The sequence below is a fragment of the Triticum aestivum genome, chromosome 7D, assembly GCF_018294505.1.
Source record: "Triticum aestivum cultivar Chinese Spring chromosome 7D, IWGSC CS RefSeq v2.1, whole genome shotgun sequence".
Taxonomy (NCBI): domain Eukaryota; kingdom Viridiplantae; phylum Streptophyta; class Magnoliopsida; order Poales; family Poaceae; genus Triticum; species Triticum aestivum.
In genome coordinates, this window is record NC_057814.1 from 502,641,973 (window position 1) to 502,667,853 (window position 25,881).

At 48.9% G+C, this 25,881-nt stretch overlaps 1 protein-coding gene across 2 annotated transcripts; it reads left to right on the top strand.

Annotated features, from left to right (window-relative positions):
- Positions 1-14,308: 14,308 nt before the first annotated feature.
- Positions 14,309-21,511, top strand: LOC123164292 (ABC transporter G family member 44). 2 transcript variants are annotated; one of them, XM_044581709.1, is made up of 20 exons: positions 14,311-14,802; positions 15,209-15,329; positions 15,432-15,520; positions 15,833-15,917; positions 16,021-16,180; positions 16,265-16,395; positions 16,492-16,582; positions 16,840-17,141; positions 17,246-17,527; positions 17,609-17,925; positions 18,077-18,237; positions 18,334-18,437; positions 18,527-18,683; positions 18,774-18,875; positions 18,956-19,089; positions 19,192-19,524; positions 19,621-19,911; positions 19,993-20,076; positions 20,187-20,320; positions 20,410-21,511. In XM_044581709.1, exons 1-20 carry the CDS (start codon positions 14,438-14,440, stop codon positions 21,323-21,325), a joined length of 4,359 nt encoding a protein of 1,452 aa, XP_044437644.1. In that variant the 5' UTR covers positions 14,311-14,437; the 3' UTR covers positions 21,326-21,511. The 2 variants fall into 2 exon arrangements, with proteins under 2 accessions (XP_044437643.1, XP_044437644.1); XM_044581708.1 differs by having other exon boundaries at positions 14,309-14,802; positions 16,021-16,395.
- Positions 21,512-25,881: the final 4,370 nt, after the last annotated feature.

Consider the following 25,881-nt stretch of genomic DNA (forward strand, 5'->3'; position numbering starts at 1 on the left):
GGACCGACCTTACACGTACGCTTACGTGAGACAGGTTCCACCGACTGACATGCACTAGTTGCATAAGGTGGCTAGCGGGTGTGTGTCTCTCCTACTTTAGTCGGAACGGATTCGATGAAAAGGGTCCTTATGAAGGGTAAATAGAAATTGGCAAATCACGTTGTGGTCATACGTAGGTAAGAAACGTTCTTGCTAGAAACCTACAAACCACGTAAAAACTTGCAACAACAATTAGAGAACGTCTAACTTGTTTTTGCAGCATGTGTTATGTGATGTGATATGGCCAGAAGATGTGATGAATGATATATGTGATGTATGAGATTGATCATATTCTTGTAATAGGAATCACGACTTGCATGTCGTTGAGTATGACAACCGGCAGGAGCCATAGGAGTTGTCTTTATTATTTTGCATGACCTGCGTGTCATTGAATAAACGCCATGTAAATTACTTTACTTTGTTGCTAAACGCGTTAGCCATAGAAGTAGAAGTAATCGTTGGCGTGACGACTTCATGAAGACACGATGATGGAGATCATGGTGTCATGCCGGTGACGAAGATGATCATGGTGCCCCGAAGATGGAGATCAAAGGAGCATGATGATATTGGCCATATCATGTCACTGTTTGATTGCATGTGATGTTTATCATGTTTTTGCATCTTATTTGCTTAGAACGACGGTAGTAAGTAAGATGATACCTTATGATAATTTCAAGAAAGTGTTCACCCAAACTGTGCACCGTTGCGAAGGTTCGTTGTTTCGAAGCACCACGTGATGATCGGGTGTGATAGACTCTAACGTTCGCATACAACGGGTGTTGACGAGCCTAGCATGTACAGACATGGCCTCGGAACACACGCAATACACTTAGGTTGACTTGACGAGCCTAGCATGTACAGACATGGCCTCGGAACACGGAGGACCGAAAGGTCGAACATGAGTCGTATAGAAGATACGATCAACATGGAGATGTTCACCGATCTTGACTAGTCCGTCTCACGTGATGATCGAACACGGCCTAGTTAACTCGGATCATGTTTCACTTAGATGACTAGAGGGATGTCTATCTGAGTGGGAGTTCATTAAATAATTTGATTAGATGAACTTAATTATCATGAACTTAGTCTAAAATCTTTACACTATGTCTTGTAGATCAAATGGCCAACGTTGTCCTCAATTTCAACGCGTTCCTAGAGAAAACCAAGCTGAAAGATGATGGCAGCAACTATACGGACTGGGTCCGGAACCTGAGGATCATCCTCATAGTAGCCAAGAAAGATTATGTCCTAGAAGCACCGCTAGGTGAAGCACCAATCCCAGAAAACCAAGACATTATGAACGCTTGGCAGCAGCGTGCTGATGATTACTCCCTCGTTCAGTGCGGCATGCTTTACAGCTTAGAACCGGGTCTCCAAAAGCGTTTTGAGAAACATGGAGCATATGAGATGTTCGAGGAGCTGAAATTGGTTTTCCAAGCTCATGCCCAGGTCGAGAGATATGAAGTCTCCGACAAGTTCTTCAGCTGTAAAATGGAGGAAAATAGTTCTGTAAGTGAGCACATACTCAGAATGTCTGGGTTGCACAACCGCTTGACTCAGTTGGGAGTTAATCTCCCGGATGATGCGGTCATTGACAGAATCCTTCAGTCGCTTCCACCAAGCTACAAGAGCTTTGTGATGAACTTCAATATGCAGGGGATGGAAAAGACCATCCCTGAGGTATATTCAATGCTGAAATCAGCGGAGGTGGAGATCAGAAAGGAACATCAAGTGTTGATGGTGAATAAAACCACTAAGTTCAAGAAAGGCAAGGGTAAGAAGAACTCCAAGAAGGACGGCAAGGGAGTTGCCGCGCCCGGTAAGCCAGTTGCCGGGAAGAAGTCAAAGAATGGACCCAAGCCTGAGAATGAGTGCTTTTATTGCAAGGGAAGTGGTCACTGGAAGCGGAACTGCCCCAAATACTTAGCGGACAAGAAGGCCGGCAACACCAAAGGTATATGTGATATACATGTAATTGATGTGTACCTTACCAGTACTTGTAGTAGCTCCTGGGTATTTGATACCGGTGCGGTTGCTCATATTTGTAACTCAAAACAGGAGCTACGGAATAAGCGGAGACTGGCGAAGGACGAGGTGACGATGCGCGTCGGGAATGGTTCCAAGGTCGATGTGATCGCCGCCGGCACGCTACCTCTACATTTACCTACGGGATTAGTTTTAAACCTCAATAATTGTTATTTAGTGCCAGCTTTGAGCATGAACATTGTATCAGGATCTCGTTTAATCCGAGATGGCTACTCATTTAAATCCGAGAATAATGGTTGTTCTATTTATATGAGAGATATGTTTCATGGTCATGCCCCGCTGGTTAATGGTTTATTCTTAGTGAATCTCGAACGTAGTGTTACACATATTCATAGTGTGAATACCAAAAGATGTAAGGTTGATAATGATAGTCCCACATACTTGTGGCACTGTCGTCTTGGTCACATTGGTGTCAAACGCATGAAGAAGCTCCATGCAGATGGACTTTTGGAGTCTCTTGATTACGAATCATTTGACACGTGCGAACCATGCCTCATGGGTAAGATGACCAAGACTCCGTTCTCCGGAACAATGGAGCGAGCAACCAACTTATTGGAAATCATACATACCGATGTGTGCGGTCCAATGAGTGTTGAGGCTCGCGGAGGATATCGTTATGTTCTCACTCTCACTGATGATTTAAGTAGATATGGGTATGTCTACCTAATGAAACACAAGTCTGAAACCTTTGAAAAGTTCAAGGAATTTCAGAGTGAGGTTGAGAATCAACGTGATAGGAAAATAAAATTCTTACGATCAGATCGTGGTGGAGAATATTTAAGTCACGAGTTTGGTACACACTTAAGGAAATGTGGAATAGTTTCACAACTCACGCCGCCTGGAACACCTCAGAGAAACGGTGTGTCCGAACGTCGTAATCGCACTCTATTGGATATGGTGCGATCTATGATGTCTCTTACCGATTTACCGCTCTCATTTTGGGGCTATGCTTTAGAGACTGCCGCATTCACTTTAAATAGGGCACCGTCGAAATCCGTTGAGACGACACCGTATGAATTATGGTTTGGGAAGAAACCTAAGCTGTCGTTTCTAAAAGTTTGGGGATGCGATGCTTATGTCAAGAAACTTCAACCTGAAAAGCTCGAACCCAAGTCGGAAAAATGCGTCTTCATAGGATACCCCAAGGAAACTATTGGGTATACCTTCTACCTCAGATCCGAAGGCAAGATCTTCGTTGCCAAGAACGGGTCCTTTCTGGAGAAGGAGTTTCTCTCGAAAGAATTGAGTGGGAGGAAAGTGGAACTTGATGAGGTGATAGTCACCCCTTCCGTGCCGGAAAGTAGCGCAGCGCGGGAAAATGTTCCTTTGGTGCCTGCACCGACGGGGGAGGAAGTTAATGATGATGATCATGAAGCTTCGGATCAAGTTACTACTGAACTTCGTAGGTCCACAAGGACACGTTCCGCACCAGAGTGGTACGGCAACCCTATCCTAGAAATCATGTTGTTAGACAACGGTGAACCTTCGAGCTATGAAGAAGCGATGGCGGGCCCGGATTCCGACAAATGGCTAGAAGCCATGAAATCCGAGATAGGATCCATGTATGAAAACGAAGTATGGACTTTGACTGACTTGCCCGATGATCGGCGAGCCATAGAAAACAAGTGGATCTTTAAGAAGAAGACAGACGCGGATGGTAATGTGACCATCTACAAAGCTCGACTTGTCGCTAAGGGTTATCGACAAGTTCAAGGAGTTGACTACGATGAGACTTTCTCACCCGTAGCGAAGCTGAAGTCCGTCCGAATCATGTTAGCAATTGCCGCATACTATGATTATGAGATATGGCAGATGGATGTCAAAACGGCATTCCTTAACGGCTTCCTTAAGGAAGAGTTGTATATGATGCAGCCGGAAGGTTTTGTCGATCCTAAGAATGCTAACAAAGTATGCAAGCTCCAGCGCTCAATCTATGGGCTGGTGCAAGCATCTCGGAGTTGGAACATTCGCTTTGATGAGATGATCAAAGCGTTTGGGTTTACACAGACTTATGGAGAAGCCTGTGTTTACAAGGAAGTGAGTGGGAGCTCTGTAGCATTTCTCTTATTATGTGTGGATGACATATTATTGATGGGAAATGATATAGAATTCTTGGAAAGTATAAAGGCCTATTTGAATAAGTGTTTTTCAATGAAGGACCTTGGAAAAGCTGCTTATATATTAGGCATCAAGATCTATAGAGATAGATCAAGACGCCTCATTGGTCTTTCACAGAGTACATACCTTGACAAGATATTGAAGAAGTTCAATATGGATCAGTCCAAGAAGGGGTTCTTGCCTGTATTGCAAGGTGTGCAATTGAGCACGGCTCAATGCCCGACCACGACAGAAGATAGAGAAAAGATGAGTGTCATCCCCTATGCCTCGGCCATAGGGTCTATTATGTATGCCATGCTGTGTACCAGACCTGATGTAAACCTTGCCGTAAGTTTGGTAGGAAGATACCAAAGTAATCCCGGCATGGAACACTGGACAGTGGTCAAGAATATCCTAAAGTATCTGAAAAGGACTAAGGATATGTTTCTCGTTTATGGAGGTGACGAAAAGCTCGTCGTAAAGGGTTACGTCGATGCTAGCTTCGACACAGATCTGGATGACTCGAAGTCACAAACCGGATACGTGTATATTTTGAATGGAGGAGCAGTAAGCTGGTGCAGTTGCAAGCAAAGCGTCGTGGCGGGATCTACATGTGAAGCGGAGTACATGGCAGCCTCGGAGGCAGCACAGGAAGCAGTCTGGATGAAGGAGTTCATTACCGACCTAGGGGTGATTCCCAATGCGTCGGGCCCGATGACTCTCTTCTGTGACAACACTGGAGCTATTGCACTTGCGAAGGAGCCCAGGTTTCACAAGAAGACCAGGCATATCAAGCGTCGCTTCAACTCCATTCGTGAAAGTGTTCAAAATGGAGACATAGATATTTGTAAAGTACATACGGACCTGAATGTGGCAGATCCGTTGACTAAACCTCTCCCTAGGGCAAAACATGATCAACACCAGGACGCACTGGGTGTTCGATTCATCACAATGTAACTAGATTATTTACTCTAGTGCAAGTGGGAGACTGTTGGAAATATGCCCTAGAGGCAATAATAAATGGTTATTATTATATTTCTTTGTTCATGGTAATTGTCTATTGTTCATGCTATAATTGTGTTATCCGGAAATCGTAATACATGTGTGAATACATAGACCACAACGTGTCCCTAGTAAGCCTCTAGTTGACTAGCTCGTTGATCAACAGATAGTCATGGTTTCCTGACTATGGACATTGGATGTCATTGATAACGGGATCACATCATTAGGAGAATGATGTGATGGACAAGACCCAATCCTAAGAATAGCATAAAAGATCGTGTAGTTTCGTTTGCTAGAGCTTTTTCAATGTCATGTGTCTTTTCCTTAGACCATGAGATAGTGCAACTCCCGGATACCGTAGGAGTGCTTTGGGTGTGCCAAACGTCACAACGTAACTGGGTGACTATAAAGGTGCACTACGAGTATCTTCGAAAGTGTCTGTTGGGTTGGCACGGATTGAGACTGGGATTTGTCACTCCGTATGACGGAGAGGTATCTCTGGGCCCACTCGAAATGCATCATCATAATGAGCTCAATGTGACTAAGGCGTTAGTCACGGGATCATGCATTGCGGTACGAGTAAAGAGACTTGCCGGTAACGAGATTGAACAAGGTATTGGGATACCGACAATCGAATCTCGGGCAAGTAACATACCGATTGACAAAGGGAATTGCATACGGGATTGATTGAATCCTCGACATCGTGGTTCATCCGATAAGATCATCGTGGAACATGTGGGAGCCAACATGGGTATCCAGATCCCGCTGTTGGTTATTGACCGGAGAGGCGTCTCGGTCATGTCTGCATGTCTCCCGAACCCGTAGGGTCTACACACTTAAGGTTCGGTGACGCTAGGGTTGTAGAGATATGTGTATGCGGAAACCCGAAAGTTGTTCGGAGTCCCGGATGAGATCCCGGACGTCACAAGGAGTTCCGGAATGGTCCGGAGGTGAAGAATTATATATAGGAAGTCAAGTTTCGGCCACCGAGAAAGTTTCGGGGGTTACCGGTATTGTACCGGGACCACCGGAAGGGTCCCGGGGGTCCACCGGGTGGGGCCACCTATCCCGGAGGGCCCCGTGGGCTGAAGTGGGAAGGGAACCAGCCCCTAGTGGGCTGGGCGCCCCCCCATGGGCCTCCCCCCTGCGCCTAGGGTTGGAAACCCTAGGGTGGGGGGGGGGGCGCCCCACTTGCCTTGGGGGGCAAGGCACCCCCCTGGCCGCCGCCCCCCCAGATGGGTCTTGGCCGGCGCCCCCCCAGCCTTGGGCGCCTCCCTCCTCCCCTGCTACACCTCTCTCTCTCGTAGAAGCTCGGCGAAGCCCTGCCGACATCCCGCTACATCCACCACCACGCCGTCGTGCTGCTGGATCTCCATCAACCTCTCCTTCCCCCTTGCTGGATCAAGAAGGAGGAGACGTCGCTGCACCGTACGTGTGTTGAATGCGGAGGTGCCGTCCGTTCGGCACTCGGTCATCGGTGATTTGGATCACGGCGAGTACGACTCCGTCATCCACGTTCATTGGAACGCTTCCGCTTGCGATCTACAAGGGTATGTAGATGCACTCCTTTCCCCTCGTTGCTAATATACTCCATAGATGCATCTTGGTGAGCGTAGGAAAATTTTAAAATTATGCTACGATTCCCAACAGGAAATGCTAAAAAAAATCTAAACTAAGCCCTCCTATTTTTTTTCCTTCAAAAAATCATCAAGGCTGGAGGCAGCAGCCCCTCCTGGTCTCAACATAGCTCCGCCACTGCAAGATTTTCCACTAGTGTAGCAGGACTCTTGTTCTTCCCAGGAGCAGTCTGACATCTTTCCAAACCAAGCCCTAAAAGCAAACATCATTGCGCAAGGTCCACAAGACATATTGATCACAATAGTTTTAGGATTTTGAGTCCAATGTTCAGAAAAAACGAATCATCCATCTCGGAGGACTAAAATTCAAAATTTTAGAAATGACTCTCCAAAGTTCCCTAATAACAATGCAATCAAAGAATTTGTGCTGGCCAGATTCCAGCTCATTGCAAAACAAGCAAGTAACATGTTGTCTTTTCGACAGTGGTGGTTCTACACATAAGCTGTGGGGTGAACTGAACCCACAGCTTTTTGAAAAGGCAGGCTAAAATTACTAGAAAATAATTCAAATATTAACAATGACCCCACAGGTTCTTCCAGCTGGCTTCACCGTTGCTTTTAGATAGATTGTCTATAAATAAATTTCACTGTGGAAGGCAACTAAGGAAAAACCAAGAACCTGGAGGGATTGAGCTTTTCCAGAAATTTTCCGAGAAAGGAGCAGCAACCCCACAAAAATTGATCAACTTAGATCATCTACAGCCGGGCGCCCCAAACCCTCCTCAAACGCCCGGGCGGTCCGCCCGGTCACGATTTTTCGACCCAAACGGATGCCTCAAACGGGCCTCAAACGCCCGGGCTGACCGGCACCCCTCGTATCCAGCCCAAATATTGGGCGGATATGGGGGCGCCCGGGCGCGTCCGGGCACACCCGCCACATCAGACCCAGGCCATGCTGGCCCACCCAATCCTACATATATTCTTCCCATCCGCCCGCCGGACCAAACCCTGGCCACTCCCCTCCGCCACCCGAGCTCACCTCCGGTGGTTTCCGGCCTTCTCCAGCATGGCAGGCAGCGGATCAGACTCCGACCAGTCCGGATCCGTCGACTGGGGTGTCATCCCGTGTGGGTTGGAGGAGGCAATGGCAGGCCACATTGCACTCCGCCACTCCCGAGAGGACATCGCCCGGCCGACGGACGGATCTGTCCACCACGACTCCATAGCGTCGGCTCAACGGGCGCTCGGGTCCTCTAGGGCTGGATCCTTGCGGTCCCGGCAGCCAGAACCCCTCTCCTTCCCCATCACCGGTCAGGCAGACTATGAGTCCCACCGGGAACGGGCAGCTCGGCGTGGGAAGGAGAGGATAAGGGCCCCCGAGGCCTGTATCGCGGCGGAAATGGCAGTTGAGGCGGCTGATGTGGCGGCGCGGGCGGCCGCAGAGGAAGCCATCGCGCCCGCATTGTGAAGAAATGATAGCGGAGGAACATGCACGCCCTCGCCCAAGAGCAGAATCGGACGGTCTATGCCATGGTCGGACTGCCTCCGAAGGAGGAGAAGGCGGACAGTGACGGCGACGAGCAGATCCGGCTTGATCGTACTGCGTCTTCGACCAGTACTTCTACGAGAAGGGCGACAAGGGCGCCGGGAAGGGCAAAGGCAGTCGTGGATGAACTCCACCATGGCCAAACATGCCAAATTTTGGTAGTCCGATGGCATGTTTAGTTAGTAGTGCTGGAGTAGCCGGGCGATGTGTGTGCATCGATGTAGTTGCATGAGTTTGTATGGATTTGAGATATGATAATTGAGGTGTCCGGATGTGGATTACATTATTCTGGGGGGGTGCCCGGTCAGTGCCCGCGGACGCGTCCGGGGCTGGATTTGCCAAGTCTGGCTGTAGATGCTCTAATAGAAGGAACGGAGAGTGTATACCCCAGATGGCTCCAAGGTCCACACTGGCCGGTCAGCACTAGAGTCCGGTACCTTAGGGCATTTCTAACCGATCGCCTAAAAGTTAATGGAGTATCCAGCGGAGTAAAGTAGTGGAGTAAATTTTTACTGCATTAACAGTGGTCGCACATAGCCGATCCCATAAAAGTTAGCGAAGTAAAAATAAAATTGTCTAGATTTTGTATCATAGCCGCACAAACTTCAAACACTGCACAATACATATCTTAAAAACATTCAAATTAAAACATGCATAACATAACTGTCATAACATAAAATTTCATCATTGCGTTTTTCAAATTAAAACATGCGAAGTTCACGCAAAAGACATCATCAAACACAATGTTCCATCTAAAATCACCACAAACATAGCATGTATATGTTGTGGATCGAGCCAACCAATGGCATGCACCACCACCCCTTCAGCCACCACCACTCAAACGATGTCGTCGGCGAAGAAATCAACTCCACCATCCTCTCGGACACCATCACCACCGCCATCTTCTCGGCCACCGCCGCCGCCGCCATCCTCTCGGCCACCACCATCCTCTTGGCCACCATCACGACCGTCATCCTTCCGGTCTATTGTTGGCATCTTCATCAACCTCGTCGTCCTCCTCAATGGATATGCTCAACCCTGATCTCTTTGGAGTGGTCTCCACGATTATTTGTATCCACTTCTCGTTCTTGCATAGCTCTTTGTAGCAATGATGCAACGTGAAGGGCTTGTGGCCGCACTTGGTGTTCCGATGCTTGAAGAGCTCTTGGATGTAGGGGCCATACTCCGCCATTTGCACAACGCTTGGTGTTGCATGATTCACTTGGTTGATGCAACCGGATGCAACCGGACCATCTGTTGCATTGGTCATGAATGGTGCTCCAACGCATTGGTCATGAATGGTGCTCCAACGATGCCCAAGCAAACCTTGTGTATGGCTTGATCGCACATCCACGGAGTTGTTGTAGTGGTCGGTAATTCTCTCCCAAAACTTGGTCTTGGTTTGATCCGTTCCGATCATTGCATCCATGGAGATCGCGCACCAAGCGTCGCAAAACGCAATGTCCTCCTTTTAGTTGTAGTTCTGGGCAAGGCACCTTGGCACCTTCGTGCTTGCTTCGGTCACCTCCACAACCTCCTCCTCCTCCTCGGCCTCCTCCTCGACCACCACCTCTTGGACCTCTTCCTCCTTGACCACCACCTCTTGGACCTCCTCCTCCTTGGCCTCCTCCTCTTCCCCGGCCACCTCTTGCTCCATGTCTTGGGTGGCCGAATGATCCCAAAATGAATCGTAGTTGAGCTCATCGAGTCGAACGGCGGCCGAGGACGACAACGAGGTGACGAATTCGACCGTGTTCATCTCCGCTACAATATCAAAGCAAACACCATCAACAATCACTACCGGCCACCAACAATCACTATCGGATACCAACAGGACACGAGGTCTTTCTTTTTACCTTGTTGGCATTTCATCGAGCACTTGGCGGCCGCAATGCTTGTTGCCGACTACGGTCGCCGTCCGCACCGGAGAAGTGGCCGTAGGGGCCACTGGAGTTGCAGCACGAGGCGTCGGCCTAGGACGGGGCGCCGCTTTGGCCTTCTTCATCTTCTTCTTCGCGGCCACCTTGGCGAGTGCCGCCGCCGCCGCCGTCGGATTTCGAGCCCGTTTGGCTCCTGTAGGTGCAGCGGGGGGCGGGACGTGCCGTTGCCGGAGAGGTGGTGGCCATCTCGAAGGCCATTGGAGGAGCTTGGAAGCGGTGGGTTTTTTTCATACCCAAACTCTTCTTCGGCGTTGGTGTCGTCGTGTGGGTGATTTCCGGCGGCGAAAAGCCGGCGTCGGTGGTCGGCGGGGTGAGGGAAGGGGACGAGCTATCCATTCCGGCCCGCCGGACGGTAATCAGTGGCGGCGATGGGGCGTGGCGGCTGCGGCGGCGGGAGGCAAAGCGGCGCGGGGGAGGGAGGAAGAGAGGCGCCACTTTTACTCGGCCGCCGTGGGACTGGGTAAAAAATAGGGAGATTTCAGGAGTAAGGGATTGGTTAGGTGCGCCGTAAAGGAGTAAAACTAAATTTTTACTCCCTTATGACTTTTTAGGAGATCGGTTAGAAATGCCTACGAAGCAATTAGGAACAAGAGCTCATTCCATTGACATAAAAACTCAGAATAAAAAAAAGCTGAGAATCAACACATCTTCTAAAACTAAGTTTAAGCACACACCCGCCCCGCCCCAGACTAGCAGTCTCGCTTGGCGGATATCATAAGTGTCCCAAATCTTCACGAAATATATTTTTCCGGTGGCGCAACTGGGTCAAGCCGGATGTTATTTTGCCCATCATTCCACACGACTTACTTGGCGCGGTTGGTGTGCTGCTGTGTGCTGCTGCTGCATGCGCTGATGCTCGATGGCGATGGCGATGGCGCGGGCGATTGCTTGGCGAGAGAAACTCGTGATTCGGTCGGGTGCTTCGTTAAATATCAATCAGAATAGCTACTGCAGACAGCTCAGCGTTGCCCTTAGGGCGTCTACAACCGGGCGTTCTAGACACACACACACCCACACCCCCCCCCCCCCCCTAAACGTCCGGACGGGCCGCCCGATCATTAACCGGTCATATTTTGCAATCAAACGGACGCCTTAAACGGGTCTCAAACGTCCGGACTGACCGGCACCCTCATATTTAGTTCAAATATAGGGCGGATATGGGAGCGTTCGGGCACGTCTGTCATGTCGGACCCGTTCATGCTGGTCCACCCGACCCTATATATATTCATCCTCATCCGCTCGCCGGAGCAAAACTCTAGCCACTTCGCTCCATTCCCCTCCGCCACCCGAGCTCACCTCCAGCGGTTTTCGGCCTTCTCCGACATGGTAGGCAGCAGATCGGACTTCGACCAGTCCGAATCCATCGATTGGGGTGTCATCCCGTGCGGGTTGGAGGAGGCAATGGCAGTCTGCATTGCACTCCGCCGCTCCAGGGAGGACAACGCCCGACCGATGGACGGATCTGTCCGCGCGACTCCATAGCGTCAGCGGCTCACCGGGCGCTCGGGTCCTCCGGGGCTGGATCCTCGCGGTTCTGGCAGCCGAAATCTCTCTCCTTCCCCATCACCAGTCGGGCAAACTATGAGTCCTACCGGGACCAAGCGGCCCACCGTGGGAAGGAGAGGATAAGGGCCGCCGAGGCCCGTATCGCGGCGGAAATGGCAGCGGCGCGGGTGGCCGCAGAGGAGGAAGCCATCCGTGCCTGCATTGTGAATAAACGGCAGCGGAGGAACACGCGTGCCCTCGCCCAAGAGCAGAATCGGGCGGTCCGTGCCATGGCCGGACTGCCATCGAAGGAGGAGAAGGCGGACAATGATGGCGAGGACAGCTCCGGCGACAAGCAGATCTGGCTTGATGTCTTCGACCGGTACTTCCGCGAGAAGGACGGCAAGGGCGCCGGGAAGGGCAAGGGTAGCCGTGGCTGAACTCCACCATAGCCAAACATACCAAATTTTGGTAGTCTGATGGCATGTTTAGTTAGTAGTGATGGAGTAGCCGGACAATGTGTGTGCATCACTGTAGTTGCATGAGTTTGTATGAATTTGAGATATAATAATAGAGGTGTCCGGATGTGGATTACATTATTTCAGGGGTGCTCTGTCAGTGCCCGCGGACACGCCCAGACGCGTCCGCGGGTGTTTGAGGGACCGGATTTGCCAAGTCCGACTATAGATGCTCTTAGACCTACCCACATGATATATCAGCTCCACGCAATTCTCAGAAGTTATCCTCTTCGATGATCAAAGGAGGAGCAAGCATTCCCGCATCAATACTTTGCACACAAGATTTTCCACTGGTGTAGTAGGACGCTTGTTCTTCCCAGGAGCAGTCTGACAATCTTTCGAAACCAGGCCCTAAAAGCAAATATCATTGCGCAACGTCCATAAGCTCCAGATAGAAGCGGCAGAAGCCATATTGATCACAAAAGTTTTAGTATCTTGAGCCCAACGTTCAGATAAGCCAATCATAGATCTTGGGAGGATTAAAATTCAAAATTTCAGAAATGACTCTCCAAAGTTTTCTTTTTAGCAACAAGGCAAACAAAGAACATGTGCTGGACAGATTCCAGCTCATTGCAGAAAAAGCAAGTTAGGTCATTAAGATGTTGTCTTTTAGATATATTTTCTCTAGATAAATTTTTATTGTGAAAAGCCAACCATATAAAACCAAGAGAACCCGGCAAGGATTGAGATTTTTCAGATTTTTTCCCGGAAAGGGGCAGCAGCCCCACCAAAATTGATCAACTTATAAAAGGAACAGACAGTGTATATCCCAGATGCCTCCAAGGTCCACACCCGTCGGTCAACACTAGGACCCGGTACCAAAGGAGCAATTAGAGCATGCTGTACTTCACAAATCGCGGACGTGTTCACGGACAGTTACCGGCCATCTCTTATATTTTGGACATTGCAACCAGTCTTCATTTTTGGATCCTCAAATTCATACTAGTACTTGCAATGTAAAATTCATCTACGTATATAGCTAGCCTACCTACTCATCACCGGATATGTCAATGATGTCCTTGTGGGAGCCGTCGGTCTGGTCATTGGCAGTGGGGCGAAAACCCGACGCATCCTCCTCGTCGGCAAAGAGCTCCTCATACGCCACGTCCGCCTCATAGATGTAGCGGCGGTTGGCCTCGACCTTGAGCTCTGACCGGATTGACTCGAGGATGGCATGCTGCTTCGTCAACTTCACCGCTTGGGCGACCTCGAACTCCGCCAGCGCGTCCCGGCTGCTCCGGCACTGGATCCGCCTCGCCCTCATCCTCCTCTTCGTCCGATGGTTCCACCTCCTCCATCTCCACGTCCAGTGCCTCATGCTCCGGAGCACATCTCCTAATAGGAAGACAGAGTGGGCGTCCGTTGGATGCACTAGCGAGGACAGGTGGCGGCAGATGACGTCGGGTACATACGCACGGGACGGGGTTTGCACTTTGCACATGGTCTTCACGAAATAATTTTTCCAGGTGGTGCGACGGGGTCAAGCCGGATCTTTTTTCTTTTCTTGCCCATTATTTGACACGACTTGCTTGGCGCGGTTGGTGCGCTGCTGCATGGGCCGATGATGCTCGATGGCGATGGCGATGGCGCGGGCGATTGCTTGGCGAGAGAAACTCGTGATTCGGTCGCCCGGGTCCTCTGTTTCTACAAAGAAAGAATATACCCGGTCTCCCCTCCCGTTCCCTCCTATGCCACCACAAAACAGGGGTTGGCAGTGAATAAACAAACACCGTCGGATGACCAGATCCCGCTCCCACACGGCAAAAGCGTGTTCCACACTGCGCTACCGTTCATACGTATTCAATTGCGCTCGGAAGCTCCCCTCCCGCCCGCCTACCCCTTCTCCCCCCGCCCCGGTGAGTAGGCCATGCACGCATGGGCGCACGCGCTACTCGCCATTTTTCCTCGCCAGTCCACCTGCTCCCTCCTCACCCCTGACCCCGGCTGCCGCCGTTCAAACCCCCGCCTGCTCCCTCCCTCCCTCCACCAACCCACCCCACCCCACCCCACCCAGTAACGACCAACGAGTAACCCCTATATCTACGCGCCGGCAACCCCCCTTGAGCAAGCCAAGAAGCTGGCATACAGCGTGCCACTGGACACTTGACTCGACGGTCATTGTCCCCGAACCTTGATCCACGTCCGCCCTTCTTTCTGGGAGGGAGGGAGGCTGTCAGCCGGCCGGCCATGGACACTGCGGAGGCGGCGTGGGGGGTGGCGAGCCTGCGGCTAGGCTCTCGCCGGCTAGGCTCTCGCTCCTCGTACCGGGAGCGCGGGGCCGACGTCTTCTCCCGGGCGTCCTCCGCGGCCGGGGCGGGCTCCGAGGACGATGAGGAGGCGCTCATGTGGGCGGCGCTCGAGAGGCTGCCAACGCACAGCCGCGTCCGCAAGGGCTTCGTAGTCGGGGACGACGGCAGCGGGGTCGAGCTCGGGCTCATCGACGTCGCCGCCCTCGGGTACCAGGAGCGGACGCGCTTGCTCGACCGCCTCGTGCGCGTCGCCGAGGAGGACCACGAGCACTTCTTGCGCAGGCTCAAGCAGAGGATCGACAGGTGGCTCTCACTCGCCTGTTTGCTCTGCTCTGCATCTATCTCTCTGCTGTTGTCACCTATTTGCCGTCAATCTCTCTACTTCATTCTGAAATATTTGAAGTTCTTCATTTGTCCTAACTAAAACTTCCTTAAGTTAGACAAAATTTACAGAATCGTTTAGTAATATCCACAACACCATATATATAGTATGAAAATATGTATTCTCAGAAAAAAAAAGGTATGAAAATATATATTATGATGAATAGGTGAAAATGGTGAAAACATATTTCCTAACACATTTGAACATTTTCACAATTCATAGATTTCCCCTTGTCAATCCAAAGCCCCAACCACGTTTTAGTTAGAAATTAAGCATGAAGAATGTCAACAGCAGATGGTGAATTTCTTCCCTGCTCATTTGTTTCAGGGTTGGGATCGACTTTCCGACGATCCAGGTGCGATACGAGCACCTCAACATCGAGGCGCTCGCACACGTGGGGAACAGAGGCTTGCCCACCTTCATCAACACCACTCTGAATGTTCTAGAGGTACTGACAGGAGCGCTGAAGCTACTATATGTTATCATGAATTCTAAGGAATATTCTTCAAGCCTGACTTTTTTTTTTGTTTGTGCCCGCCTTCTCCTTCAGACATTAGCCAATCTTCTTCATATTGTTCCCAACAAGAAGATACCCATCAACATCCTGCATGATGTCAACGGGATTATCAAGCCAAAGAGGTAACGCTTTTTGACGGGACCGTTATTTTTCTTGTCGTTGCACGACCACCCACCAGGGTAATCAGACTGGTCTCCAATACTTCAGTTAGATTATATGTTCTGGACTCATGATAGCACAAAATCATATAATTTTTCAGGTGAAAAATTGTATGTTAAATGATCACCACTGTATTATGTTGTTGTAGACTTTTCTTTGTTGTGAAGATTCTTCAGTGTGGCATCACTCGTCGATTTTCCGTATTTGTGCCGTCCTTAAGCAACATATTTCAGTTGCGCTTGAGGTCTGATATCCGGTGTTCATGCAAAATTCAGGATGACGTTACTACTAGGGCCACCAGGATCAGGGAAGACTACACTGCTTCTTGCTTTGGCGGGGAAACTAGACTCTGATCTAAAGGTTAGACAGCATACTTGTTTATTAATCAACTAGACTCTGACAGCAATCTTGTTGTAAAGTTCCAGGAAACTTACTCTTGTGTGATACGATACGAATAAACCAGGTTTCAGGAAAAGTGACTTACAATGGCCATGGAATGAATGAGTTTGTGGCTCAGAGATCAGCAGCTTACATATCCCAACATGACCTCCACATCGCTGAGATGACGGTACGGGAAACCTTGGCCTTCTCAGCCAGATGCCAGGGGATTGGAAGTAGATATGGTGAGCTCAAAATCCAATCACTTTATGGGAGACAATTTACTCCTCTCTATAATTGTGTTCTAATTTCTGGTGAACTTGTCCTAGACATGCTAACTGAGCTATCAAGAAGGGAGAAGGCTGCAAATATCAAACCAGACCCAGATCTTGATGTATACATGAAGGCAATATCAGTGGGCGGTCAGGATACAAATATCATCACTGATTACATACTCAAGGTACTGAATCCAAAAACAATATCTTGTTCTTGAATCCAACAACAATATCTTGTTCTTCAATGTGCTAAGCTCTGAATGTTATGCTGAACCCTGCAGATTTTAGGGCTTGACATTTGCGCTGACACCATGGTTGGAGATGATATGCTGAGAGGAATCTCAGGGGGGCAACGTAAACGTGTCACAACTGGTACGTCTGGTATTACAAAAGGCCTAGGCAGTCTGATTGTCATGGCTGCATAATGCTAAAGAATTTTGTAGAACAAAAATACCAAATTTCTTGAACATCTCATTGCCAAGATTTTTCTTTTTGAACCAAAACATATACTTCTCATGATTATCCTCTTGTACACTATACAAATTTCCATGAACATCTCATCTCATTATCTTAGCAGAATCTGAGATCTGAGCATTTGCTGACCCTTGGTTACTTGAAATTTTCTGAAGGCGAGATGATGGTCGGGGCGGAAAGAGCACTGTTCATGGATGAAATCTCCACTGGCCTGGATAGCTCTACCACATTCCAGATAGTGAAATCACTTGGACTAATCACCAACATCCTCGGTGGCACGACTGTCATTTCCTTGCTGCAACCTGCACCAGAAACATATAATTTGTTTGATGACATAATCCTCTTGTCGGATGGTCACATTGTGTATCAAGGGCCACGTGAACATGTGCTTGAGTTCTTCGAACTCATGGGCTTCAAATGTCCCGACCGGAAGGGGGTCGCCGACTTTCTGCAAGAAGTAAGTCAGCTCAAATGCTTTGTCAAAGTTTACTAATTTCCAAGCCTCATGATGTTGGTCATTTCACAATTTTGGTTACTGACACCGGCGAAATTAACTTACAGGTGACATCAAGAAAAGATCAGCCACAATACTGGGCAAGGAATGACCGGAGATACCAATATGTCCCAGTCAAGGAGTTTGCTCGTGCATTCCAGGCATTTCATGTTGGCCAAAGTCTATCTGCGGAGCTGTCTCGCCCTTTTGACAGGAGCCAGTGCCACCCTGCTTCACTGACGACCAAGCCGTACGGTGCCAGCAAGATGGAGCTGCTGCGCGCATGCGTCGAGAGGGAGTGGTTGCTCATGAAAAGGAATATGTTTGTCTACCGTTTCCGGGCTTTCCAGGTAAAGCCTCCCATTTCAGTTCAGGCATATCTTCATACTTATAAGAGATTGATTGATTGATTGATGGCACTACCTCTGCAGCTTCTGGTGATGACAACAATCGTGATGACACTGTTCCTGCGCACAAACATGCACCATGATAAGGTTAACGACGGCATTGTCTTCATGGGTGCCCTGTTCTTTGCTCTAGTTGCCCACATGTTCAACGGTTTCTCCGAGCTCGCTATGGCCACCATAAAATTGCCGGTCTTCTTCAAGCAAAGAGATTACCTCTTCTTCCCTGCATGGGCCTACGCCATACCAACTTGGATTCTCAAGATACCGATATCTTGCGTCGAGGTCTCCATCACAGTATTCCTGGGTTACTATGTCATTGGGTTTGATCCAGATGTTGGAAGGTACGCGTCAAATATCATCTTACTGTGGCAGACTAACAGTTAAACCATACGTGTTGCTGTCCTAGTTCTGGAGGAAGAAAAAGAACATCACAGACAACTCATGATCCTACAAGTAGGTACTAATATTAATTATCTTGTTGTTTTCTTGCAGGCTGTTCAAGCAGTACTTGCTGCTGTTGCTTGTCAACCAGATGGCTGCAGCAATGTTCAGGTTTATCGCAGCACTGGGCCGGACCATGGTTGTTGCAAATACGCTGGCGTCCTTTGCACTTTTTGTGATGCTGGTGCTCAGTGGATTCGTCCTGTCACATCGTAATGCCCCTGAAAAACATTTTTCACTTGGTCATTGAAATGTAAATTTCAGAGAGAAGATTAGTGACACCGGTTTCATTTGCTTGTTCATGACAGATGATGTGAAGAAATGGTGGATCTGGGGCTACTGGGTGTCACCGCTTCAGTACGCCATGAGCGCCATTGCCGTAAACGAGTTCCTTGGACAAAAATGGCAACGGGTATGTAGCTGTTGTTTCCACCGTGACAACAGTATTGGTCGCTGACATAACATAGTACTGCAGTTCTGACTGTCAAAACCATTTTGCAGGTTCTCCAGGGCTCCAACAATATCTTAGGAATAGATGTGCTCAAGTCCAGGGGCATGTTCACTGAGGCAAAATGGTACTGGATTGGCGTCGGGGCACTCCTGGGATACGTCGTCCTGTTCAACATCCTCTTCACCTTCGCTCTAAGCTACCTTAAACGTACGTAGTTCAAAGCTTCTAGAATGGAATTTTGCAATGCACATTTTGATCAAGCACTTGATCTGAGACCATTTCTTGTATAACATGCAGCGTTGGGGAAGTCTCAGCAAATTCTCTCAGAGGATGCACTGAAGGAGAAGCATGCCAGTATCACCGGCGAAACTCCTGTTGGCTCTGTCTCTGCAGCTGCAGGTAAGGCCAGTTGCAGTAATGGTTGGATTTGGACATGATCATGGCAACATGTCATCTAAATGGACAAACTTCTCTTATAGGGAACATCAACAACTCGAGGTCAAGGAGAAATTCTGCCGCCCCAGGCGACAGTGGTAGGAAGGGAATGGTCCTCCCTTTTGCACCGCTTGCTGTTGCCTTCAACAACATGAGATACTCTGTTGACATGCCTGCGGTAATGCCAAAAATTCTAAAGCTTTCAGTTTCCAAAAAATAAGAACATCATGTGAAGTACAAGTACTAATTAACTTGATTACAAAATCTCGTGGCATAACAGGAAATGAAAGCACAAGGTGTTGATGAAGATAGGCTGCTTCTGCTGAAGGGAGTGAGTGGCAGTTTCAAGCCAGGAGTCCTGACAGCACTGATGGGGGTCAGCGGCGCCGGCAAGACCACGCTGATGGACGTGCTGGCTGGCAGGAAGACTGGAGGCTACATCGAAGGTGACATCTCAATCTCCGGCTACCCGAAGAAGCAGGAGACCTTCGCTCGTATCTCCGGTTACTGTGAGCAGAATGACATCCACTCACCAAACGTGACGGTGTATGAGTCCCTGGTCTACTCTGCATGGCTCCGTCTGCCTTCCGATGTCGAGTCGGAAACAAGAAAGGTATATATATGTGTCCTTGTTCATCTGGGGCACACAGGCCAGGGATACATTACACTTGTTCTGATCTGAACAATGCCATTTCATCATATTTCACAGATGTTCATAGAGCAAGTGATGGAGCTGGTGGAACTGAATACACTGAGGGATGCCCTTGTTGGACTACCCGGAGTGAACGGCCTGTCGACAGAGCAAAGGAAGAGGCTGACGATCGCGGTCGAACTCGTTGCTAACCCCTCCATAATATTCATGGATGAGCCTACCTCTGGCCTTGATGCCAGGGCCGCGGCTATTGTCATGAGGACGGTGAGAAACACAGTCGACACAGGGAGGACGGTTGTTTGCACCATCCACCAGCCTAGCATCGACATTTTTGAAGCCTTCGATGAGGTAATTGCTTATACTAGAAAATTCCTTTTTCATGCATGTTTCCAAAATTATCACGATCCTGACATTCTTTTGGTCTTGCAGCTGTTCCTGATGAAGAGAGGAGGGGAGGAGATATATGTGGGTCCTCTGGGGCACCAGTCGTGCGATCTCATCCAATACTTTGAGGTAACTTTGCTGTCCTTCTCATCCAATCTTTCATAATTTCCTCCTTAATTTCCTAGGTAGTTTTTTGGCTTTGATTGATAGTAACAGTTTGCTGATATTAATTTTATCAGGGAATCGAACATGTCAGCAAGATCAAACCAGGGTACAATCCGGCAACTTGGATGCTTGAAGTGACCTCACAGGCACAAGAAGATATACTAGGTGTCAGTTTCGCGGAAGTCTACAAGAACTCAGACCTCTACCAGTAAGTAGTCATTAATTTTGCATGTTTGCCAAAGAAGAAACCGAAGGCCTGATGGACTGACAAACAACGATGTACTATGTATTTTGCAGGAGAAACCAGAGCATGATCAGGGACATCAGCAGGGCCCCTGCTGGCTCCAAGGATCTCTACTTCCCGACGCAGTACTCGCAAAGCTCCGTCACCCAATGCACGGCGTGCCTGTGGAAACAACACCTGTCCTACTGGAGGAACCCTCAGTACACGGTGGTCCGCTTCTTCTTCTCCCTCGTGGTGGCGCTCATGTTCGGCACCATATTCTGGCAGCTCGGGGGCAAGACATCAAGAACGCAGGACCTGTTCAATGCGATGGGGTCCATGTACGCTGCGGTGCTCTTCATGGGGATCTCCTATGCCTCGTCGGTGCAGCCTGTGGTGGCCGTGGAGCGGACGGTGTTCTACAGGGAGCGGGCAGCCGGGATGTACTCAGCGCTGCCGTACGCATTCGGACAGGTGGTGGTGGAGCTCCCCTACGTGCTGGTGCAGTCACTGGCGTACGGGGTGATCGTCTACGCCATGATCGGCTTCCAGTGGGACGCCAAGAAGTTCTGCTGGTACCTCTACTTCATGTACTTCACTCTGCTCTACTTCACCTACTACGGCATGCTCGCCGTGGGGCTCACCCCCAGCTACAACATCGCCTCCATCGTCTCCTCCTTCTTCTACGGCGTGTGGAACCTCTTCTCGGGCTTCGTCATCTCACAGCCGACAATGCCGGTGTGGTGGAGGTGGTACTCGTGGGTGTGCCCGGTGTCGTGGACGCTCTACGGGCTGGTGGCCTCGCAGTTCGGCGACCTCACGGAGCCACTCCAAGACACCGGCGAGCCCATCAACGTCTTCCTCAAGAACTTCTTCGGATTCCGCCACGACTTCCTGGGTGTCGTCGCCATCGTCACCGCCGCGTTCGCCATCTTCTTCGCTGTCGCCTTCGGCCTCTCCATCAAGGTGCTCAACTTCCAGAGAAGATGATCCATCACAGAGTGCACAGATGGACCAACGGGTCAATCTGATCTGCACATGTATACATAGACGTTTGCGTAGCAATAGTATACTCAGTACCAAGGAAATTGTACTAGTATATAGATAGGGAAGATAATTTTTTGGGTAAATTTGATAAACCAGAACGGCTGCTGAGCGGCTCTCGTTTCACCTTCCTCTTTTCTCTCCAGCCACCCTCCGTTGAGAGTTGTTTGTGACGACTCCGATCATGCCCCTCCCTCAGCGCCGGTGCTGCCGGTCAGAGTAGGCATGGGAGAGGACCGCTGGTATGTCCTGTGCAAAGTCTAGGGTTTACCACAGGGGTGTGTGGCGCTATGCCAGCTAGGAGAAGGCCACCAGCGCATGCGAGCGGTGGCCAGTGCATGACGGCGATGCTCCTCCTGCTCACGGCGCTCCACTGGTGGGAGCAAGATGCAGTGGGAGACTGCGAAGCTGACGTCTCCATGAATAAGAACGAAAGCTACCTTTTCAAGAAGAAGGGGAAAGCCCTCGGCCTCTATATATAATATAATGCACACAACCTATTATTAATTATTCTATTGCAAACAAGGTTCAACAAAGTAAATTAAAAGCCACATATACCGCTCAAAGAGCAATGGGAAAAAATGGTAGAAATAAGTGAGCTTTCATGCATCACCAATCCTACGAATAGGCCGCTAACCAAATCGGTCAGTGGCGGAGGACGGAAAAAAATTGTGATGGGGCGGCCTATGAAGCATAAAAACATTTAATGCAAAACCAAAATAACCGATACATACTAAAATGCACACAGTTACTTTTATATAATCCTAAACGTAATAACCAAATGCAATGAAGTGCATTTAAAAAAATAAAAACAACCTAAAAACATGCCTATAATGAAGCTTTAATGGTGTCTAGAAGACCCTGCAGTGCCCTGTCCTTCTTTTGATGAGCAGACTGTCTCATAGCGTTATCACTTTCATGGGTGCTTGATTAAAGCTACTATGACTACCAACTACTTCAAGCTATCTTGTTAAATCTGTAATTCGTCACACGAGAATGTCATTGAGATCACTACATTGTAGATTTTCAAAAAAGAAAAACTCAACCATTTGTCTTTGCTAGCCCTTTTCTCTTACTATCCATCTTTTCCTTTTCTGTGCACCGGCAAAACGACAGCATCAGCACCTCACCCGCCGAGGCCAAGGATTGCTTGCCGGCGAACACGCCGCTGCCGCTGCGTGCCGCATGGCCACTTCTGCTGGCCGCCGGCCTGCGCACCGCTCCTCCTCGCTGTCTACCTCGCGTGCTCCTGCTAGCCGATGGGTAGGGTTCAAGCAACCTGGACAGGATCGATGACTAATGAAAGAACCTCCTCTGGACTGGATCGAGCGAATTGAGAGGACAGGATCAAGCACCGCTCCTTCCTACGTGACCTGAGTACGGCTACAGCCCAATAAAGGTGGGTTCGGCCCAATGACACGGGAGACCCCAAGTTTTCTCACCAGGTTTCTACTTTCCTTTAAAAAAAATAGTGCTCGGTCAAAAAGTATACGTAGGTAAAAAATATAGGAGAAAATCAAGGTAGGGCGAGCGCCCAACCTCGCCCTACCGGGAGCTCCGCCTGTGAAAGCGGTTGAATAAATCACACGTGACCATCACCCATTAGTTGTATCCAAAGACCGTGGCCGCCTGCTCCTCCTCCCTGCGAAGTAAGGACTAAGGACCACGTCTGGATCCTTCATTTCTAGCTCATTTGCTCGAAGGCTACCAAGATCTTGAGCTTGTTTATTTGTCATGTTCTCTCTTGGTCACCATGGTGGAGGAAGGGGGAAGGTGGAGGGGAAATGATCGATCGTCCGATAGGTTGTGCAGCCAATTTGTTCCTGGAGCTCATTCTCAGTGGCGTATGTGCGCTGCCCACCGAAGCTTTCCTCCCCTGGTCCTAAAGGATTCAGTTTTGGTGGTTGATGGCTGGCCTCCGACGCCCTGTTGATGTATCCTCTGGTCGAATGACGACCGTGTGGAGCTTCTAGTTCTTTTTATTCCCCTTAGCCTGAAGAGCCTACAGGGAGGGAGTTCGGCCTCCGCCACACGTCTACATCCTCTGACTCCAGCAAGCTGCCGGCGGTGGTCCTGCGGCGGATCTAGTGCTCCAAGTGGTTTTGTCCCTGGTGACACTAGGTTTGGTTATGTGTCAAAGCCTACAAGTCAGGACCAAATTACAATCTAGTTCTGTGATCTGGGGTGTCTTTCCTATAAGATGCAAGGACTCGTTTGTAATTTCACTTTCCTTGTGGGTCCTTGTGTAAAATACAGTTGTATTGTAGCTTCTAATATCTAGTGCAGCCTAGGTCCTTCTGGACCCTTCCCCTACTAAAAAAAAGATAAACCGAAAGGCCATTGCTGCATGTCAAACCTTGGGAATATGTACCATTGTAATATTGTACTAGCCAATATGATTTGTGTTTGTAAATGCCACCCACCCCAGCTATGTATTATACTTTCGTGGGGCCAGAACGCTCTTTCATTCCACCCTTCTATTTCTTCCCCTTGCCCTATCCATAGGCTCTTGACAAACTAGAGCCAAGCTTGTCATCAAGCTCCTGCTCCTACCTACGATCTTCTAAATTTCTTTTTGTGGGGAGAACGATATTGTTAATAACTGCAACAGTTGAGTTTTTTATATTCTACTAGGACAACGCATGTGCTTCGCTATAGCGCAAACACCAGTTGCCAGGAACCAGGGCTGGCCAATTGTCTAGACATATTTATGACATATCATATGGTGTGCTTAGTGCCAGATGAATTCATGTATCAAATAAACAGGGAAGGTGGGAATTACTTGAGGCGAGGGGCTTCGCTGGAAGGAAGGAATCGAGCCAATCCACCACCTCACGGTGCAACTGCCACTTGCATGCAAACATCACCGGCCCAGTGCCCACCATCAACACCACCGCATCCCTGCAGCCCATGGCGCCTAGAGCTCAACCTCCGCTCCGTACCCATGACTGCGAGGCGAGACACGCCCGTGGCATCTTCCAGTAGTAATGCACAACGCGGCTGCCCCTCTCCTGCGAAAGGAATTCCTCCCTCCAACCTCACAAGCTCTGAACTGTCCTCCCTCTCCATCCTTATAGCAATACCAACAGGACGCACCCCGACACATAGAATGCCAAAGAGACTTGGGGGAGTTCTTGCTGGCTAGTACGGCTTCAATCGGAAGCCAAACAGAGTAGCGCATTAGTAATTATTATTTTTTGGAACATAGACGCTGGGAGGATCCACATAAATAAAGTCACTAGGCAGGATCCACATAAATAAAGTCTTACAAACCGACTAAAACAGTCATCGAGCCCATGGCTCAGGATAAAGCTAAGAAGGTCAAAGTCACAAGTTCAATAGCGCAAAAGCGGAGCATCAAGACAACAGCTAGCTGAAAGTAGAGGTCTCATGATCAAGCCGTCATCCCTTGTCGAGCCTTCACCATGGTCGTCTTGATCAGCTCCATAGTCTCGTTCATGCGTTCGACGTCACGCTTCTTCCCCAGCGGTGCCCATACCTGAAGGAAAATATGACATTTGAAGATGATATCAGCGGGGTGGACCGGGAACTTGTGTTCTATCGTAATTTTGTTCCGAACCGTCCAAAGGGACCAAAGTAGCGCCCCAACGCATCTCCAAACAATCCTAGCATTGACCCCTCTTTGCGACGTTAAGATAGAAAGCACATCGTGACTAGACTCACTAGTACAAAACAGGGCTTTCGTCACAGGGCAATATTTACATTAGTCCCGGTTCAGTCACGAACCGGGACTAATGTGAGCATTGGTCCCGGTTCGTGCGGCTAAGGCATTAGTCCCGGTTCACCTGGGCCCTTTAGTCCCGGTTGGTGCCACGAACCGAGACTAAAGGGTGCGATGCCCATTAGTACCGGTTGGTGGCACCAACCGAGACTAAAGGTTAGTCCTTTAGTCCCGGTTGGTGCCACCAACCGATACTAATGGGCTTTTGAGGCATTAGTACCGGTTCATGGCACGAACCGGTACTAAAGGGCCTTTTCAGTTTTAGAAAAAACAAAAGAAAATGATGGAAATGTCAAAAAAATAAAATAAAATAAGTTTCCCATGTGATATGTGGTCTAGTTATTGGGAAAATTAACAAATATGAATTTCGACTTTATTTGCAAAATCTCTCTGGAATTTCTTAAAATGGGCATAACTTTTGCATACGAACTCGGATGAAGGAGTTTTTTATATGAAAAATCATCTACTCGAAAAGTTACATCCGAATTTAACTAGGGAACCTTGTTAAACATTTTCAAAATCCTCAAAAACCTAACAGAAAAAAAGATACGGGGCTTTTAAGATCTGGAGAGGCAAAAAAATCCAAAAAATTTTAAATTGTGGTCAAACAATGGTCAAACTAATTATTCTAGAATATTAGTGTTACTAAATAATTATTTCAGTTTTTTTGAATTTTGGTCAAATCTGGTCAAACTGTGGTCAAACAATGGTCAAACTAATTATTCCAGAAATATTAGTGTTACTAAATAATTATTGTTTT

Bases quoted from the DNA above. Each gene is read 5' to 3' on its own strand.
- LOC123164292 (XM_044581708.1), top strand. From the start codon at position 14,438: ATGGACACTGCGGAGGCGGCGTGGGGGGTGGCGAGCCTGCGGCTAGGC. The intron at 17,926-18,076 runs GTACGCGTCAAA...GTTTTCTTGCAG, and splicing joins TTTGATCCAGATGTTGGAAG to GCTGTTCAAGCAGTACTTGC. The intron at 19,090-19,191 runs GTAATGCCAAAA...GTGGCATAACAG, and splicing joins ACTCTGTTGACATGCCTGCG to GAAATGAAAGCACAAGGTGT.